We start from the raw sequence: 19,141 nt of genomic DNA on the forward strand, positions 1-19,141 counted from the left end.
AGTTTCCTATTTACCATAAACAAAATACCAAAGATATTTTTAAATGGTTGGTAACTGAAAAGGAAAGAAATATTGCTTAAACAGTTCAAATCTAGCAACAAAATTACTCACAAAACTATACTTATTCAGCAGGAATATAAAAAAATTCCAAGTGTTATTAATGAAAGAAAGATCAACACAGAGCAACATTAAAATGCCTCCAGACAGTCCTTGCATGACATGGTTCAGCATAGTTCCACTCCCTGCATGCTACAGTAGAAGATCTGGGCCACAGCTTTAAAATTACGTTTGAATAGTACTTTGTTAGAAATTACGTGCGATTATAAATTCTTGTGGGTTTTGTAATGAAACCAGGACTCTGAATTTAGCATACGACAGGGAAGGTAGTATCTGGACTTGTCTATAGTACAATCTCTTGATTGTACATTCAGGATTAAAAGATGTTTTGCTCTAACAAAAGTGTGAGCAAACTCCCCCTCCTTCTGCTTTCCAATAATAGTCGAGGAAAAAATGTTTTGGTTGGAGGAAAGTATAGCATTGCAGAGTGAACTCCTTAAAATGATGGCTAACTATTGTTACCAGCTATTTTCTCGTTGTTATATGTTACCATATTTTTAAGGTTGGTTGTATAAGTTACTATTCTAGTTAGAGTTTAAATTCATTTTCTTTTCTTTATCTTGTGTTTCCTCTTTGTTAAGAATCCTTTAAAAATATTCCTATACTGTCTTGATTGCTCATTTTGTTTGTTTTTCTTCTTCAGCAGGTCAGCTTAATCACTGTCAGTGCTTCTCTGCAACATGCTCTCTTGTTACAACTTACAGCAGTTGCACTTCTTGCAGCAGCAGGGGTTTGTATTTTGCTACTTGGCCCACATTTGCCACCACCTTGCACTGCAGACCTTTTGTCTTCCTTTAGGTCCAAATATTAAAGACATGGATTTTTATATTCTTGTTGTGAAATTTTTTTTCTGAAATCAGTATAAGGCAAAATTAGAAAAACAAAGCATTGTCTTACGAGCACAGGAAGAAAAGGAGTATCTCAGGTTTGTAGCCTTCCTTTAAGGAGACAGATGTTCCCCAGCAATGCATCACAGGAGTTTTAGCTCCTTTTATTAAAGTCTTGTTTTGTATTAATACCAAATTCCTTTTCCTGAATTTCCATATACTGAAAGTTTGTTGATAAACGTGATGCCTATGCAAACCAAGAAGCCTCTGCTCATCACTACCTCACACATCTGACCTACTGCAGCCTTCATTTTCTTGGGCAGAATTGAAGCATGACTGGGCAAAAGTGATGAAACCCACCCAAAATTTCACTGTGTATCTGCTTACCTTCTCCCTTGCAGTAATCCCCAAGGGCTGAAAGGGCTGAAAGGTAAGTACTTCTGAGGGGATGATGTGATGTGAGTACATGCACTGTGTCCTGGGCTTCTGTTGCTTCACGCCATGCTCAGCACAGCTCTTGTCACAGAGAGATTTTGGCCAGTGAGTGGGACACCAGACTCTTTCTGTGTGGTGGCAAAGAAAGGCTGGTGAGAGGGAGATGTCTGTTGTGAGCCAGAGAGCTCGCAGGAATTTGGGAAAAGGAACTGTAAATGTTGAAATCAAAATAATGTGACATTTGATATTATACTGACCCGTCTCATCGGGTGGGTTCCAAAGAATTCTCTGTGGATGAATTTTCTTGTACAGACCTTGAGAAACCAACAGATAAGACAACACATGGAATCAGCAGGGAGCAAAAACCAGACCCAGGGACTCCTTTCCTCTAGCTGCACAAGATTAGATCCCACTGTCTCTTTGCAAAGCAGTTATTTTTTTCTTAATCAACCTGAGTATCTCAGATAATCCAGAAATGAAAATAAATGTTCTAAATATTTCGTTTGTCCAGAGGCCTTTATAATGACTGATGGTAAAGATAACCTACATCTGGCTGCAGTGATATGTACAATACACACAGGGGTCTCATTATATACATGTCATATTTAGTGAAGTTCTGCTGCTAATTTCTAGTCCCAAAATGCATTAGTTTTAGCTCAACTTCTGAGAAGTAGTCTTGCTTTCTTAGATCAGCTGATGATTGAAAAACGTTCTGAAAGCCTACTGAATATAATTACAATATTAAAAACTGAAATTCAGCATCAACAGAAACAAAAGCAGTCAAGCTTTTTGCTTCATACTGACAGCTGAATCTGTCTTTACCCAAAACAACTCCTGAGCCCAGGTAGCTGGTAAAAAGATTTGACTGCGCATTGCTGACATGAAGACCTGTATGTGCTGTATTATTTTGCTGGCAGAATTTGTCAGTTCATTGCTTAAACATGTTATCCAACCTCTGATTAAATTGATGGAATTTAACAGAACAGTAAGAACTGAAGCATTACTGAAAGTTAATTGCAAATACGGATTTCAGGAGCTGACCCTGACTTGATCTTACATGACTTAATAGGTGCTTCTGCTCTAAATAGTAATTTTGGATATTATTAAGAGTATTCAAGAGCCTACATAAAACATTCATATCTCTTCCTGCTCACTTTGAAAAAATCAGTCTGAAATGTGAAAAATTAAAGGGGCTTTTCTATTTCTCCTGCCCTAATAGTAAATAATTAATTGCAATCTCTTTGCAGATGGTTTCCCCAGTTAGGGCTGATCTGAATATAAATTCCATTTCTGCAAACTAAATACACTTGCAGATGTTTTCATGAACATGGAAATATTTCCAGAGCACTTCCTTTTGAGATGCACCAGAAGTTATCATCCACATATCTTGTTTACTCCAGCATCAACGGAGTTATAATTGCCTGTAATTGGAGTTTTCTGATGGCATAGCATATTTTATGTACTCTCTTGTCCATCTGAATTAGGTTTTACCTAATAATTTTTTTTTGTATTTGTACTGAAGTAGAACATTTATCGCTGAGAATTTATGAGAAGAAAGTAAAATCTTCTGAGATACTACTTTAAGAGAGTTTTAGGTCCTGTATAAACCAAGCCATATGTCATTTTGCCATACACAAAGGTCCATGAAAAAGAACAATCACTTCTCAATTCAGTGACCCTCTTATTCCTAGCACAAATGTCCCAGATATATGTTCTTGTATGCTTCAGATTGTTCAGGGTTAACTTTTTAAAATGACGGTATCTCTTGCAGCCCTAAATTAAAAGTTAGCATATCTTGCAGCCCATTAAATGAAGGCTTATACTGATCCAAATGCCATTAAATTCTATCACAAAAAGTGAGTCCGATTAAACCAGGGCAAAAATGAGATGAAGGGAATTGGTAAGGATACACGGAAGGACCAGTGCCACCACTTTTTCCTCATGCTCTGGGAGCACTGCAGTTGCAATGCTCACTTCTGGCCCAGCAGGTGGTCAGAAGGATGCACCTTGGGGAGGGACTGCCAGAGGTTCACACAGCTGGTCACCAGCCTGGACAGCCAGGTACTGTGGTGAAACTGTAGACAGAAATTTGCTAAGCAGTTCTTTGGAGTTAAAACAGCAAGAATTGCACAGACTGCTTCAGAGCATAATCAGAAATCTTGCAGATAAACTTAGACTGCCTGAGACATCCTGTGTGTGAAATCCCACAACACCTGTGTTACTCAGTGCTTTGGAAAGAAAAGCAAAGGAGTGAGTGTTGAGAGACATGAGGCTTTCTCATGCAAGGATGCAGGGTGGACTGACAATGAATTTGCCATAGTGAAAGGCAATGCACAAAGATAACTGTCCTGATCTTCTTGTTGACTTCTAACAGAAGTATTATACCCCAGTACATAATTTTCCTATATAATCATAGGGAAGGGCCAAAAGCATAGGCTGAAGAGTCAGAACAGCCAGGGTAAGACTGAGATCCAGCACAAAGTAAGCTTCTTTACGCATGGAAAAAAGTCACCACATTATGCAACTTGGTAATTGGCTAGCAAGCAGCTCTCACTGACCTGATTTAGCATTAACATGGTCATGGGACTTCTGGCTAGGAACCGGCCTGGGTAGACAGGCAGGCTGCAAGCCTTGATGAGAGGAACCTTTGATAGCACAGGGTTCTCCCCTCCATTCTTCTGGGTATGCATGCATACACTTAGTAAGATATTTCCTCTTCTACATTAACTGCACTAACAGGCAAGCACTAAGCCCATCTCCTTTTGCCTGACTATTTTGTGGATAAATTAGGATGTATGTACTTCAAGAGAAATATTGTCTTTACAGAAAAAAAGCATTTCATCTTCAAAATGCATGATGTTTTTTGCCTTCGTCACATTTAGAGATGTCTAATTTGCCATTCTAATTATCTTTCCTATTGAAGTAGACATTTTCTAAATGTTTGTGTTTGGAAAGACACAACTATAAAGTATTTCCACAATCTATTCTCCCTTTGAGAAGGTCCTTTTGAACCCTTCTTTCCATGAGTTCTTATAACTACTGCTTCTTAGTCCTTTATATATCTTCTTGTAGCTACTGCTTCTTAGTCTCTTAACCCCTGTTCCAATGACAGATTTTGTTAGTAATTTTGTTCCTTCAGAATGTGAGTTCATACAGAGTTTCTCTATATAATCAATAAAAAGTCCTCACGTTCTGCATAAGTGGTTACAAGATATATTTAATTTTTGCAATTCAGTTTATCTGAGCTAAAATGAATGCAAAACCATTCAGAATTATTTTAATCAGTATAAATAAATCCAATCTTTCATTATCAAAACAAGGGGCAGTGGGGAAGAAGAATAACCCCAGAAAACCTGAATAATAGTGTGGAGTAAGGTGAAGCAACAGAGCAGAAGAAAGGATTACTGTCATAATTCATTTGGCAAATTGGATGTCAAATAAGCAAAAGTTAGTGCCAGAAAGAAAAAAAACCCCAGAGGTATTGGTCATTTGGCATGTGAGAGGATAGAAAGTGCACATCAGAATGCGTGAAAGTAAAGTTAAGCCTCATGATTTTACATACAGAGTGTACATATGGAAAAAAAGTTACATTCCATGCTGATACAGTATCACTGGAAAGTGTTTGCTACTATATATGAAAAAATCTACTAGAAATAAAACTGCCTAAATATCTATTTCATTCAATAAACACTTGCTGTGAAACACAGAACATATCCTAAAGCTTTTTTGGAGCTGAGAATTAAGATTAAAGGATGCAGGACCCTTATATCACTGCATCTTTACCTTCATATTTCCTCTTCTCAGCTACCATTCTCTAGAGTTCTGCGTAAAGGTTTGGATCTCTCATTTGTATCAATACCTGCGACTATATCAACAAGCATCTGCTCATGGAAAGCTGAGGTTTCATGTTTAGCAAGCATGGAAGAATGACTCTGGCTATTGCTCCACTGTAACAAGATCTTAAAATTTGGTTCTTGCCATGTTTTTGTGATAACATTCCCTCCACATTTTCCCTGTGATTTTTACAGGTAAGTGTATCACTAGTTAATAGCTATATTTAATCCCATAAATGATGCTATAACGTGATTTTCAGCTACACTGAGACAAAAATAAAAACTGAAGTGTCCAAACCTCAAACCAAAATATTAAAAAACTAAAGCCAAAACCTAAAGCAACTGATCTATTAGCAAATCTTATGCCAAGGGAGTTCTCACCTTTAAGTTCCATCTCAGGCCTCTGAGATAAAATGCACAACTTTTAGATGGCACAGAGACCCTCAAAACACTCTTATTTATCATCTTCTCGGCTTTTCGGCATTTAGAGTTCTCTACAGACCAGAATTTCTGAAGAGGAACTAAGGCTGGACAGGCAATCACATTCCAGTTGTGGCATCCCCCAAGCACTGGAGAATTCTGTGCCTCTGCTTCCGCAGGACCTCAAACCAAAGTACAGCCCTCCTTCTCCCTGTAGTGTTCATGTTTCACATACCAAAGGTCCTCTCCAAAGTAATTCAGTCTCTCACTAGCGCAAAAACTAACTTCCTAGTCAGATTTCAGGAATGTAAATTATATATATTTCATACTGATGACCTTATTGTAATAAAATAATGTATTAGATTGATCAGATTTCAAGGAAGGAAAGTATCTGCAAGAGATTAATCTCATCTCACTGTTTCAAGATACTTAAGTATCTATAAAGACAAGTTAAGACATGCAAACCAACAGGACTAGTTACACAGGATATTCTTGTCTTTTTCTGTTTTATTGGAATTGCTTTATTGGAAGAGCTTACATCTCTTAAATAACTACATATTTATTCCTATCCCTAATACAGGGTTAATACCGTGCCTTTTAAAGGTAGAGTTGTCTTTAAATACAGCTGTTAAAATCCTTTTTTAACTTTCATTTTTCTTTAATACACGATAATTCCTCAATGAGTCATTCCAGGGTATTTTTAAACTACTTTATCTGACACAACTTTCTGTTTTCCATTGTGTGTACCAAAAAATCCTGTTATGCAAAACACAGTTGAGCTCATTCACTTCTGTCCTCCAACTGCAAAAGAAACAGTATAATTCCATTGCTAATCCAATTAGCACACACAAATTAGAAGTATTATTTATTGCAGTCGAATTGGTCGTTGTAGAATGTGTTATCTATAGAAGTATTCCTGAATTTACTCCTAGATTGCTGAAATGACCAAACTAAAAAAGTACAGTCTTGAGGCATTTTTCTGGTGGAAACACATTTGGTTATTATTCTAACAAAATTATAAATCCTATCTAGTTTTTGACATGAAGGTTTCACTCTGTCGCATGCTGTATAAAAACAACAAATAGGCTCCAGGATGTGATTTCAAGTGAATATACACTGGAAGAGTTCAGCCACTTCCTTGTCAGAAGGAAGGAGTGACCACTGCCAAAGGCTGTAAGCTCTGGAAGCACATCTTCCTGCAGAGAAGCTCCTGACCTGCACAGAGCCCTTCTTATTGGAATTATACTTGGAGACCCTCTTCCTGCACTAGCAGAGAAAAGAACAAGATGGTGAAATCAAATTACTAGAGAGCAGATGGAAAAACAGTACAGAAGAAAGAAAAGAGAGAGATGGCAGTGTAGAAAGAGCTGAGAGAGAATGCAAACCTGGCAAGACAGAGAAAACAAGCCACATCAGGAGTGTCCATGTAGGGAGCTTTTTACTGCTCCTGTTTCTCACTTTTTTATATTCTTCAAACAACCGGGTCTAGTGGGAGGTGTCCGTGCCCGTAGCACTCCCTGCCATTAGAAGTGAATGATCTTTAAGGTCCCTTCCAATTCAAACCAGTCAGTGACTCTATGATTCTAGCTAAGTAGTACAAGTAGTGTAAGTACATGAACACAGCATAATCACTGGGTGCTTTTGCATCAGCTCTGCACTTTTCTGCACACAGACAGGAGGCAGCAAAAATAAACAGCCAGAACCGCAGCCCAGGAGTACAGTTCAGTGGCTACTGCAGTGGTGTTTGGTTAGCACTTGGACTCCCTGATCTTGGAGGTCTTCGCCAACCTAGACAATTTCACGATTTTATACAGCAATCACTGCCACACTAGTAACACATAATTCAAAATAATATTAGCATTGTATTTAAAATTACCATCATTCTACAGTGGGCACAAGGAAAAATTTTTAGTGACAGGAGAAAAGGACAGCCTTCTTTCCAAGATACCTGCCTTCAACAACACGTCTTTTCTTTATTAATGATTATGATTCATTTCAGTGGTATGCTTGTCCTAGAAGTTAATATTAATAGTAAGAGGAAGAAAAATGGGGACCATTTCCAACACTACCCTTTTGTATTTTCCTTGAAAGTTAAAGTAAATAGTATTACAGTGCCCTCAGGTGGTGTGAATTCAATTCTGTCCTATAGTCTACCCTAGAAATACACCTTTAAATAATACTAATTTCAGCAGACTGAGTGAATATGGAAGGCAAATCACAGCATAAACAGCTTTGTTTCCAAGGAAGATTCTTTTCTTGAGTGTTTTGACAACTCCTGATTTTTAAAAAGTATTCTTTAATTTTTAAATACTGTGGAATAAATATAACGAACCTCCCAAAGAAAACCTAAATAACATCATCACCAAATGTAGGAATAAAAAATAATAGAAGGAAAGAAATCTAAACAGAAGATCAAACCTAAGTGCAGAAGAGGTAATGAATTCTGTAAGAGCCTTTTGGAAAAAAAACATGAGGTAAGTGTTTAAAAACCAAACCAAACAAAATCCAAACCACAATCAATCAACCAACCAACCAAACCCCCCACAGATATAATATAATTTCTTAGATACATTCACACGTAATATGTCTTAATGGTGAGGAAAATTGCATAAAGAAACCAGTATATGATGCATTTGTAATATAACCTGAAACTTTTTGAATTCGTACTGCCATTTTAATCTGAAGAAAACAGCTTCCTGAAGACACAGGATATCTTTAATGTGCATCAGTCCAATACGTTTCATTTTTTTTGTTACTAAGAGTAACAATAAAATGGATATTATTTAGCTGATCTACTGCTCCACATTCAGGGTAATTACAATATTGTGTCTCACATAACTAAACAGTTGATGTAGGCCCATCATTTATCACTGGTTTATGTCTTCAAATAAATGTGAGGAAGATCAGCACATCACCAGGAGAATCTTCTAACTTACCACAATTAAAAGATTTGTCAAAGCTGAAGTAATATTATAATCTGTTATTCTTTCAAGATACTCTTAAAGGAATAGCCTGTCAGCTTACAAATGCAAATTACATCATGGAATATGTGCACTGAAGGTGATGGGAATCCTACCATTGAACATGGTTTCACAGAGAACACCACTGCACTGTAGCTTTGTTCTGCTGTCCATCCAGTTCTGTCCTGTTGTCTTTCTTGGAAAATGGCTCTGTAAATAATACTTATTTTCAGCAACCTGGATGAATATGGAACACACAAGACAGTGCAAGCACTATAGACCTGAGTAATCCACTGTTCTTCCAGCTCCCAGTGAATGGACTCTGCTCCTCTTCCTACCTGCTCCTGAATTGGCTCCTAACAGCTGTCTACCAACATATGTTAAAACATTCCCCAAACAGCTAAGAAAAGCATTTTCAAACTGTTGCAAAATCCAGAAGGACAAAAGGAATTTGAATCTCACCAATCTTTCATTTCCTATGCAAATGATACTTTCATTTTCTTTCATGATGATTTGGGGAACTCTCTGATCATTCTGAAACTGTGTGTCATATGAAAAACTGCGTTAACCCTTCAGTTTTCTAAGGATTGCCTGCAGTATTTCTGAGGAGGGCCAGAAGAACTGCTGTCACATTTTTGTCCTCTGTCTTTGCAAACTGTACCCTTCAAAGAAAAACAATATAAAGTTCTCACCCCAAGTCATACCCCAGTCCTCTCTTCTTTCAGTAATCCCTGACTATCTTTTTTCTTATCCTCACTTGCACATTCAGGAAGAGTTTTACTAACAAAACAATTCTCTGTGGCTCAGAGAGAATCAATACTGCTTATAAGCACACTCTTTATTTATTGGCAACTTACTCCTCAATTTCCCCATCCAGGCTATCAATAGGAAGGCAATCTCTTTATAGCACTAATGACTTGCGGTAAAGTATATACATCTGTTTAATACAAATAAGGGCAAATGACTTCCCAGTCTTGGTTAGATAAAATAGAGCTCACAAGTGCTTATCTCACTTAGAAAGAATAATGTGTAGCCTTCTCTCATTAAAAGGATAAACTATTAGAGTGGAGACAAGTAGGAAAAGAACAGCATTGGAGGAACAAGGGAAGTGAGAGAGGGTTGGTGGGTGAACACTAAGTTTGACATGATCTAAAAACTCAATGCTCTTAATACTGACAACAATCTAAGCCATTGGCAGAAGAAAAAGGACAGGTAAACCAGGGTTTCCCCAGACAGAGGGAAAAAATCAAAGTCCCGGGAATCTCAGCAATACCAGTGATCTGCTGGAAACTGCACCAACAATTCAGTCCACCATAAATCACTGAGATCGACTAGAGTAGGAAAAGCCCTTCATTTTGAAAAGAACATTAAGCCAAAAAACCCCCCCACACTGCCCACCATGTCCTTGTTAAGAGTGCCTGTCAAGATACACAACAGAGAGAACAAAACTAATGCTGATAACTGCTTATCTTAAATCTCTCAGAAGTTTCACCTGCAAAAATACTGCTAAATTTCTTGCCCTAAAAATACATATAAAATTATGGCCATGCTATTTTTTATCAATATTTACAGTAATGATTGGTGATTATAACATCAGAAGCTTTCCTTAAACCTAATTCACGTTTTCCAGAGCTTCAAAAACTTATGGGTTAAAATCCAAAGCCGACTAGTTCACACAGAGGCACTGAAAACTTCCTCATGACACCTTTAAAATCCCACTCTAGTCTTCAGCAGGAATAAGTTCTTTTGAAAGGATTTATTTATTTATTTATCGTTCTCCCTCCACCCCAATGAGATTAAAACCTTAGAGAGTCACAAGATTGCAATACATCCTGAGCATTTTGTTTTTGTTCTTTCTAGAAAGCACTAAAAAGCAGTCTCATCTATGTGTGTGGTAGCTGAAGTTAACCACCTTCCCAGGAAGACATCAATTATAAACAGAATTTTTACATTTCTTCACATTTCTGTTACACTGCTCTCAAGGTCACTCAGTTTCTCTTGTTGCTGCTTAAGACTATGAAGGCTCTCAGCTCTGCACCATTAGCCGATTCCTACCTTTTGTGCCAAGGATCATAATGAAAAATATTAAATATGGCCTTACCCAGAACATATATCATCCTGCAAAGATGTTTCAGCAGAGATCATCTAGTCTAAAACGACTTTGTTTTCTAGTGACTATATTATTAGACAAAAATACCCCTCATTTTTAAACACAAGGATCTCTTTTAGGTATGCTCTGAAGAAGCAGCACTCATACTGTCAGGAACACAGGCAGATAGCATCATCACAGGCTAGGACATGGATTTTCCTGCTCTCTTGTCACTATTGCTCTAAGTAATTCCATGCAACAGTATAATTTCCCTCGCTACTCCACTCGTACCTCCATCAGCCGCAGAATAACTCAGGAAAGGAAGACTGTGAGGCGAACTGCTCTGAGCTCCCACTTCCTCAATCATTTTGTTTTTATATGGATTTTACAGCTGCACTTTGGAATAATGTATAATACAGTAGAGGATGAAGAGTATTCTTATTCGTGGCTTATTTTCTTCTAGTCCACAGCCTCCCAGACATTTTCAGCTGCACAGAAGCTACAAGAAAAGTACCAGCAGGTTAAACAAAACTTGTCTGAAGTTATTTGTACTGTAGAATTTCATTCTGGTCCATGTACTGCAATACTCCTCTTTTAGTACGTTGGAATGCGTAAGTCCCAGACGAATTTGATGTTACTGATTTCAGTTTTATTTCTATGTCCTTTGTAGGAAATGTTACTGATGTCAAGGGCAAAGCAAAACGATCGTTAACTTTACACTGTGGGAATTCGTCCTTTGTCCTGCCTGTAACTACGCCCGGCGAGTGCGTGGCGCTCTTACCCACCCACGGCTCGGTATGGGCGCGTCACGGCTCCGGGACAGCGCAGGGACAGCGCTGGGGCACCCGCGCAAGTCTCCCAGAGCCCCGGCGCCGGTGTCCGTCCGGGCGCCTTTGCCCCGTCTCACCGCCGCCATAGCACATCCGGCACGGAGAAAAGGCGGGAGCGGGCACGGCGCGGGGAACGTGGCCGGGCACGGCGGGTGGGGAACGGCGCGGGGAACGTGGCCGGGCACGGCGGGAGCGGGCACGGGCCGGGGAACGTGGCCGGGCACGGCGGGCGGGGCGGGCGAACCGCTCGAGGCACCGAGCCGGGCGCCCGGGGCCGCCAGGGGGCGCCGCCAGGTCGCGGAGGCGGCCGGAGGCCGGGCCGGCCCCGAGGGCGCGGGGCAGGCGCGGCGGGGCCCGGCCAGGTGACCGGCTCTGCCCGCGGCCCGGCCCTGTTCTCCTCCGCCGAAATGAACGTTCCGAAAGCGGCGAGCCGAACAGTGCCGGTGGCACGTCCCCCCGACGGGAGAAAAGCGCCCGCACCGGCCGTCACAAACGCCTCGAGCTGATTTATATCTCCTCGAGCAACTCCTCTGCGAGTAACTTCTGCTCTGCCACAGGAAGCACGGGAGACAGCGAGCGTTCCGGCATCCGCTGAGCCGCGGACTCCTCGGAACGGAATCTCCGACTCATTTTACCGAGATCACCTCTCCGCTGCGAGAGGCTGCCAGGCGTGATTCCGGGCGCTGCGCCGGGAGCGGGGGCGGGCAGTCAGAGGGCCGGGGCCCGGGCCGGGGTCAGGGCGCGCGTAGCGGACGGTGCAGTCGCCCCGGGGACTGCCGGGCCTCTGCGATGTCTCCGAGGGGAACGAGCTTTGCATCTGGAACGGGGTTTGCTTAAGGGCTAGGAGAGTCCTTGGCCCCGGAGCAGCCTGGCAGCGCCTGGGACCCAACAGCATCGGGGAGGGGAGCGGCGGGGCGGAAAGGGGATTCTTGAGGAGCATGGGGGCGGGGAGCCGGAGACACCGGGCGATGCCTGCCGGTCTCCTCCTTCGGTGCCACACCTCGTCGGAAGAACAGACACAAAAGTAGATTTATCATACCATGGGATCTACAGAGATAAATCCCACATATTTCCACGTGGAAAAACGAGGGTATGAGATTTCAGGAAAGTCAATGAGCTGGACAAAAGTACCACTAATGTGCAACAAGTGTCACTGATGACATACAAACTGCCAACCGGACTCCGAGGGCGGCTTTAGACGGAGCGGGAGGCTTTGGCTCTACCCCCGGGACCCGTACACCGGATGGACGAGGGTCCCAAGGCAGCAGCCCCCCGCAGGGCCACCGGCCGCCGGGGTCCAGAGACCGCCGGGGGCGATGCGTGTCGAGTTCTGCGCGCTCCTGGCTGCGGCGGAAGCCGCGCGGGAGCGGGCCGGCGGCGGGACACACACACGGACGCTCTCGGATGTACCAGGGGAGCAGGCGGCAGGCCGCGCGGGTGCGCTCCGCCACGGCCCTCCGCTACCGGCGGCACGGCAGCCCAGCGCCGAGCTTACTCGTCAAGGGTGGACGGGGGTCGGTCTCGGCCCGCCGCAGCGTGGATGGCGGAGGCCGCGAGCTTACCTTGTTCCATCGGTCCCGCCCAAGAAAGCGGCGTCCCGGCGGGGCCGCTCCTCGGTGAGCGGCTGTCGCCTGCCTGTGTCTGGATCAGTACTCGGCCCACGGCCGGTCGGAGCGGGAGGCGTCGCTCTCGTTAGCCGAGCCGAACCGAGCCGCTCAGCGCCGTGGGGTAGGCATTCAGAGTAGCAAGACCTGCAGGCTGGGCAGGCAGAGGCGCTGCTGGCCCTCAGCACCGCACTGGGGCGGGCAGGCCGGCGGGACGCGGGCAGACTCGGCGGTCTACGCCCCGAAGAGGCATGGGCCGGCAGAGACCGAGCCGGCACCTGCCTGCCCGGGACGGGCGGTCCCTGATCCCCGGCTGAACCCACGACTCCCAGGGAGGGCCGATCAGCCCCGGCGGCAATCTGCAGCAGCTTTCAACGCCGCCGTAAGCCGGGGCCGCGCCGGAGGCAGAGAGAGCGGGTGGCATTGCTTCCCAACGCACGCAGGCGTCGCGGAAACGAGCCTGGACAGAGCTGATACACCGTGGCTGTTCCCTCCGCTGCTGATGTTTGCAATAGACAGGGGGAAAAGTAACGAAGTCGTTTATTAAACCTTCTTTAGCGCAGCGTCGTTTTTAATCTCACGTTTGTACGTTAAGCTGTTCACAAAGATGCGCAGAACAAGACGCATGGACTGTTACATCCCGTAACTCCAGCGATTGAAAACAAAGACCGTGGACGAGCCCGAATAATTACTTTCCAAACCTACATTGACATTACGGTCTTGTTACAGGTTAAACGAAACCCTGTTCACCTGCAAACGATTCTGAAGACAGACATCACATCTAAAGGACCACGCTTTTAATAATTGTTCTGATATGATCGAGTCGATTCGTGTTTACTTTGTGACCACTTAGAAAAGATTTAGTTCCCCACTTGTTGTAGTTAATGTTTTCCTTGGTTAACAATGTATCAAACCCGTAGGAGAAATCAGTTGCAAGGCGGATAACAAGCTATAAGCCCAGTTGCTGGAATTATTTTCTGTATAAGCCTCAAATCCTAATTCTTCTTTTCTTGACAATGAATTATGCTTTCGATTAGGAATATCTCTGGTCATTTTATTTGTGCGAACGAGATTGGTTCCGCGGTGATGTAACAGCAGTTTTTTTCCCTTTAAAGACCAGGGGCTATTACCCCAACGTCGGGTTGGGTCGGGTCGGACCGGGTCGGGTCGGAACGAAGGCCTCTGCGAGGCCAGTGGGTTCCAGAACAGGCAACCAAGTAGACCTAAACAGTTATTCCTAGGGCGTAAGATAATTTTTTACAGCCGCTTTAAAAACATTGGCCTCTAACGCGAGGGAACGGCCGCTGCGCAGCTGAAGACGGAGCCGATTACCCGACAGAACAGCGATGGGGGCGGGCATTACCGCTCAGTGCTCCGGGGCAGCGCAGCCGCCGGGGCTCTGCGGTCACTGCCCGGCTGCTCGATGAGGCGCCGGCGGTCTCTGTGCCGGGTCCCCGCCCGGCTGGAAGGGACAGACACGGCGCGTGGGAGGGCGCCACCGCCTCCGGGTGTTCCCGCTGCCTACCGGCGGGGCACGGCGGGCCGGCGGGGGCGGGGCTGGCTGACCCCGGCGGCGGGGCCGGGGGTCCCGTCGGGCGCAGCGCGGCCACGTGCAGCCCTGCGCGCTCCCACGGCTCGGCCCGGCCGTGACGTATTGGGGTGGAGGCGCGCGCCGCGCGCCGATTGGGCGGTGGCGGCGGCGCGGGGCGGTGGCCGCCCAATGGGCGCGGGGCGCGCAGGTGCCCGCGCAGTTATCTGCGCGCGGGGTGCGGCGCGGAGCGTCCCCGCGGCCGCTGGACACGCGGCCGGGGCGACGCGCGGAGCTGCCGGTCCCGCATCCCGATCGCGCGTGGAGCGCATTACCTGTAGTCTTCCGGGACGCGCCGCCGGTAGGGACTCTTTCTCGTGGGACTCCCGGTCTGTTGTTTCGCCGCGCTGCCCCGGCTCGGCTTTCGCCGCTCTTTAGCCTGGACTTTGGAGGTGCGCGCCGCAGGAGCGGGCGGGCAAGCGCCGGGATTTTCCTGTTCCCAGCAAACTTCGGCACTTGCTGTCGCTGAGATCCCGCGAGCGGCGAGGAGCCCGTCCCGCCCGCGGCCGCGCTCCCGGCGAGGGTTCCCAGCGGAGCGGCCGCGGCGCGATTGGGGAAGACCCACGCTCGCTGATGCCCGCAGATGTTAGCGGTGGGACAGATGGATGCTAATCGCCAGAGCGCGTTCGTCCTTAGCAGTGCGCCGCTAGCCGCGCTGCACAACATGGCCGAGATGAAGACCTCCCTGTTCCCCTACGCCCTGCAGAACCCCTCCGGTTTCAAGGCGCCGGCCCTGGGCGGACTCAATACGCAACTCCCCTTGGGGACACCGCACGGAATAAGCGACATCCTGGGACGGCCCGTCGGCAGTGCCAGCAACCTGCTGGGCGGGCTGCCCCGCATCAACGGGCTGGCGGCTTCGGCCGGGATGTACTTCAGCCCCGCTGCCGTCTCCCGCTACCCGAAGCCTCTGGCGGAGCTGCCGGGACGGCCGCCCATTTTCTGGCCGGGAGTGGTGCAAGGCTCTCCCTGGAGAGACCCCCGGCTCGCCTGTCCCGGTAAGTGCGGCCGGTTCTTGCAGGGCGCGAGGAGTAGGCGGCCTGGGGTCCAGAGCCAGGGCGGCCCCAAGCCGCTGGCGGACGAGCGCGGTAGACGGGGCGGGCGGCAGGAAGGCCCGGTGCGGGTCACTCGGTCCTCACGGCCCCGGGTCTGTCCCGGACCGAGCCCTGCTTTAGAGCCGGCGGGCACACGAAGCGGCTCCGCAGCGCCTGGCGGGGCCCGGCTACGGGCCGGGAGTAGTGCAGAGTTTATCCCTGACGCAGCTCTTTCTCCACTTTCAGCTCAGACGGGGATGGTTTTGGACAAGGACGGCAAGAAGAAACACTCTCGACCGACTTTCTCTGGGCAGCAGATATTTGCTTTAGAGAAAACCTTCGAACAGACGAAATACTTGGCAGGACCGGAGCGCGCCCGGCTCGCCTATTCCCTGGGGATGACCGAGAGCCAGGTGAAGGTAGGTCCGTCCTTTGGGCTCCCGTCTCTCCCGCTCCCGGCCACGGCCGCTTTCTGCCATGTCGGTGATTACTAGCAACCACAAACACTGCGCAACTATGCAGGGATTTTTTTAAAAAGTCAGTTAGAATTTAAGTCACATTTCGATATTGGATAGATTTTAGCCTAATTTCTACCTAAATTATTTTGTGCTCAGAGCTCTCTGTGCTGCAAACAATTTAAAATAAATAGACATATTATATTAAAAAAACCCTATCACAACAAAGACAAAAAGCCCCCCGCAGGTAACTATTTTTGAAGGGTCACTTTTCCACGAGGATCGTGTCCATTGGCACAAGTTTACTTTGTGTAACTCTGCAAATTTTTTAGTAAAGCCTGCAGGTGCATCTGAGTGTTGGGGTGCACTGTAAGCCAAAAATACTGATTTTTTTGGCTATTGTATTCCATTTTCAATAAACGACTATTCCGGGAAGCTGCTGCTTTAACCGTGGCGCAGTCCCGCAGAGACGGGCCGGTGTCCCCAGCGGGGCGGCCCCTTCCCAGGAGCCGCCCGAGACTCTGCCTGGTGCAGGCTCTGCTCCGAGTGCCCGCAGCCCCGCATTGCGGGACGGGACGGGATCGCCGCGGGCGGGGGCGGACGCGGCGGCGGGGCCGAGGCCGTGGCTGAGCTGTGCCCGGTGCCGGTGCCCAGGTTTGGTTCCAGAACAGACGGACCAAGTGGCGGAAGAGACACGCAGCAGAGATGGCCTCGGCGAAGAAGAAGCACGACTCGGAGACGGAGAAGCTGAAGGAGAGCTCGGACAATGAGGACGATGATGAATACAACAAGCCCCTGGACCCCAACTCAGATGACGAAAAAATCACGAGGCTATTGAAAAAGCACAAATCCACGAACCTGTCCCTTGTCAGCCCCTGCAGCACCAGCTCGGATACGTTGTGAGGGTGTGGGGCCGACGGCCACACCGGGCAGCGCGGCGGGGGTGAGTGTAACTGGGTGTTTGAAGTGGTGTGTTGTACAGCCTAAGATGTATGTGAAATGTATATATTTTTTACAGAATAAGTTATGAAATTATTTTCTTTCTCATCGATGTAAATTTCAGAGAAATTTTTTCAACTTTTTGGGTTTTGTGTTCCTTCAAGATTTCCCACTCTTTCCTTTAGCTTTCCTGTTAGTTTCCTGCTCCTAACAATCAGGTTTTGTTATGTTTTCTATGGCTCCCAAGTGCCAGCTCAGCCACTTTGTATATAGTAAATTTCAGATTTTGTGATGTATATTTCTAGTGTAAAAACAGCAGTTTTCTTTCACTCCGTCCCTCAGTATTTTGGCAGTTTCATTTCTTCTGCCTCTGGATTTTATGCTTAATAATACCAAAAAACCCAAACCACTGTCCCAAAAAAGCACGAGAGGAAAATGGACACTTGATTTTACATTAGAATGTCTCCACACGTGTTGGAAAGAATTTGTATAAAATCAATAAATTATTTAACAACCTTCTCCTTTAGCAAGTTTCTTCCGGCATTTCTGTGCCAGAGGCCGGGGACCCCAGAGCTCCTGCAGGGTTCCCGACGGTGCCCTGCAAGGGAAAAGGAGCCCCTGCGTCGGGGGGCTGGTGGGCTGAGCCGGGAGAGCCCCAGCCCCTGTGGCACAGCCGGGGGCCGAGGTCACTGCCTCATGGGAACCCGCGCTAGGGGACTCCCCAACAGCCCCAGAGAGGAGAGACACCCGGGGCTGAAGGTGCCGCTCGAACTGCGTGTGAAACCGGGAACGCTCGTCCCTGGCCCCAAGAGCGTTTCGTTGGCTTCGGGCGGGTGATAGGGTCCGCTCTGGAGAGGGGAGGTCGGGGCCGGTACGCCTCCCATTGCGCTGAGTACCGACCGCTGCAAAAACCCGGGGACGAAGTCGTTGAGATCAGCGGCGAGACTCCGCATTTCTCCCCTTCGCACACGCAAATCCGGGTGGGTGTGAGCTGCCGGGGTTGTTACGGTGCTTTTTTTTTTGCCGGGTTTTTGGTTGGTTGGGTTTTTTTTGGTTTTGTTTTTTTTTTTTTTCTTGTTTTTTTTTGGTTTTTTTTTTTTTTTTTTTTTTTAATGAACGAGAGGTTCTCTTTTCCCCGTCTCAGCTATGGCTTCGCAGCCCGAGCAAAGGCCAGCGTCCGGTGCGGGACCCAGTGCCTCTAGCACTGCAGCCCCCCCGTTCTGCATCCAGCTTCCGCAGCCCTAGGCCGAGCGGGCGAGTCCTGGCTCCCCGCACCGGGGAGGGACGCGCCCGGGCCTCCCCCGTTCGCCCTCTCGGTGCCGGGGTCCGCACGGCGCCGTCACCCACCGCGCAAATTCCGTCTATGTCGCGGCACGACACGGACCCGCGTCGGCGCGGTTCCGCTGCGGAAAAGGGCCTGGACCTCTCCCCCTGGAGCCCCCCTTGGGTCCCGGTGCCGCCGCTCACTGTGATTGATTCCCCTTCGCTCCTGCCGGGGCAGCTCCGCGTCCCGAGGAGGGTGGGGGGGTCCCGCAGGCCCCTACTCACTAAATGGGGACGCGCCCAGCTATGCCGCGGCTACAGAGGGAATAAATCGAGTTTACGGTCTAGTCTTCGTCCGGCTGTGAGCACGCTGAGACCAGGCCGCTGTTCGGGTCCTGTGGGGAAGTAGCAGGATAAAAACACCTGTGCTCGAGGCTAATCATTCCCACCTGTCCTTCCCACAGTTCTTAAACGAAATGAAGCTCGGAGGGGGCGTTACGGGAGCAAGGGGCTTCGAGGCACCGCAGGATTGACAGCCCGGGTACCCGGCCCCAGGCAGAGGGGGGAGCTGATAGGACTCGTTCCCATCCTGGGCCAGAGCCCGTCACTGCTCGGCTGGCCCGGGGCTGCAGAGAGGTGTCCACTGGGATCGGCCCGGCTCGGCTCACCCCGCGCCCCCGGATTCGCCTCCCGGGCTGTTTAAAGGCGAAAGTTGCGTTTTATGAATTGCTGAGGGCTCAGTTCGGA

At 47.3% G+C, this 19,141-nt stretch overlaps 1 protein-coding gene across 1 annotated transcript; it reads left to right on the plus strand.

Annotated features, from left to right (window-relative positions):
- Positions 1–14,885: 14,885 nt before the first annotated feature.
- NKX6-2 (NK6 homeobox 2) lies at positions 14,886–17,650 on the plus strand. The gene is made up of 3 exons (XM_048312061.1): positions 14,886–15,701; positions 15,984–16,156; positions 16,847–17,650. The coding sequence occupies exons 1-3, from the start codon at positions 15,287–15,289 to the stop codon at positions 17,093–17,095; spliced, it is 837 nt and encodes a 278-aa protein (XP_048168018.1). The 5' UTR covers positions 14,886–15,286; the 3' UTR covers positions 17,096–17,650.
- The last annotated feature ends 1,491 nt before the right edge of the window (positions 17,651–19,141 follow it).

Source organism: Corvus hawaiiensis, chromosome 8 (assembly GCF_020740725.1).
Source record: "Corvus hawaiiensis isolate bCorHaw1 chromosome 8, bCorHaw1.pri.cur, whole genome shotgun sequence".
Classification (NCBI taxonomy): Eukaryota; Metazoa; Chordata; class Aves; order Passeriformes; family Corvidae; genus Corvus; species Corvus hawaiiensis.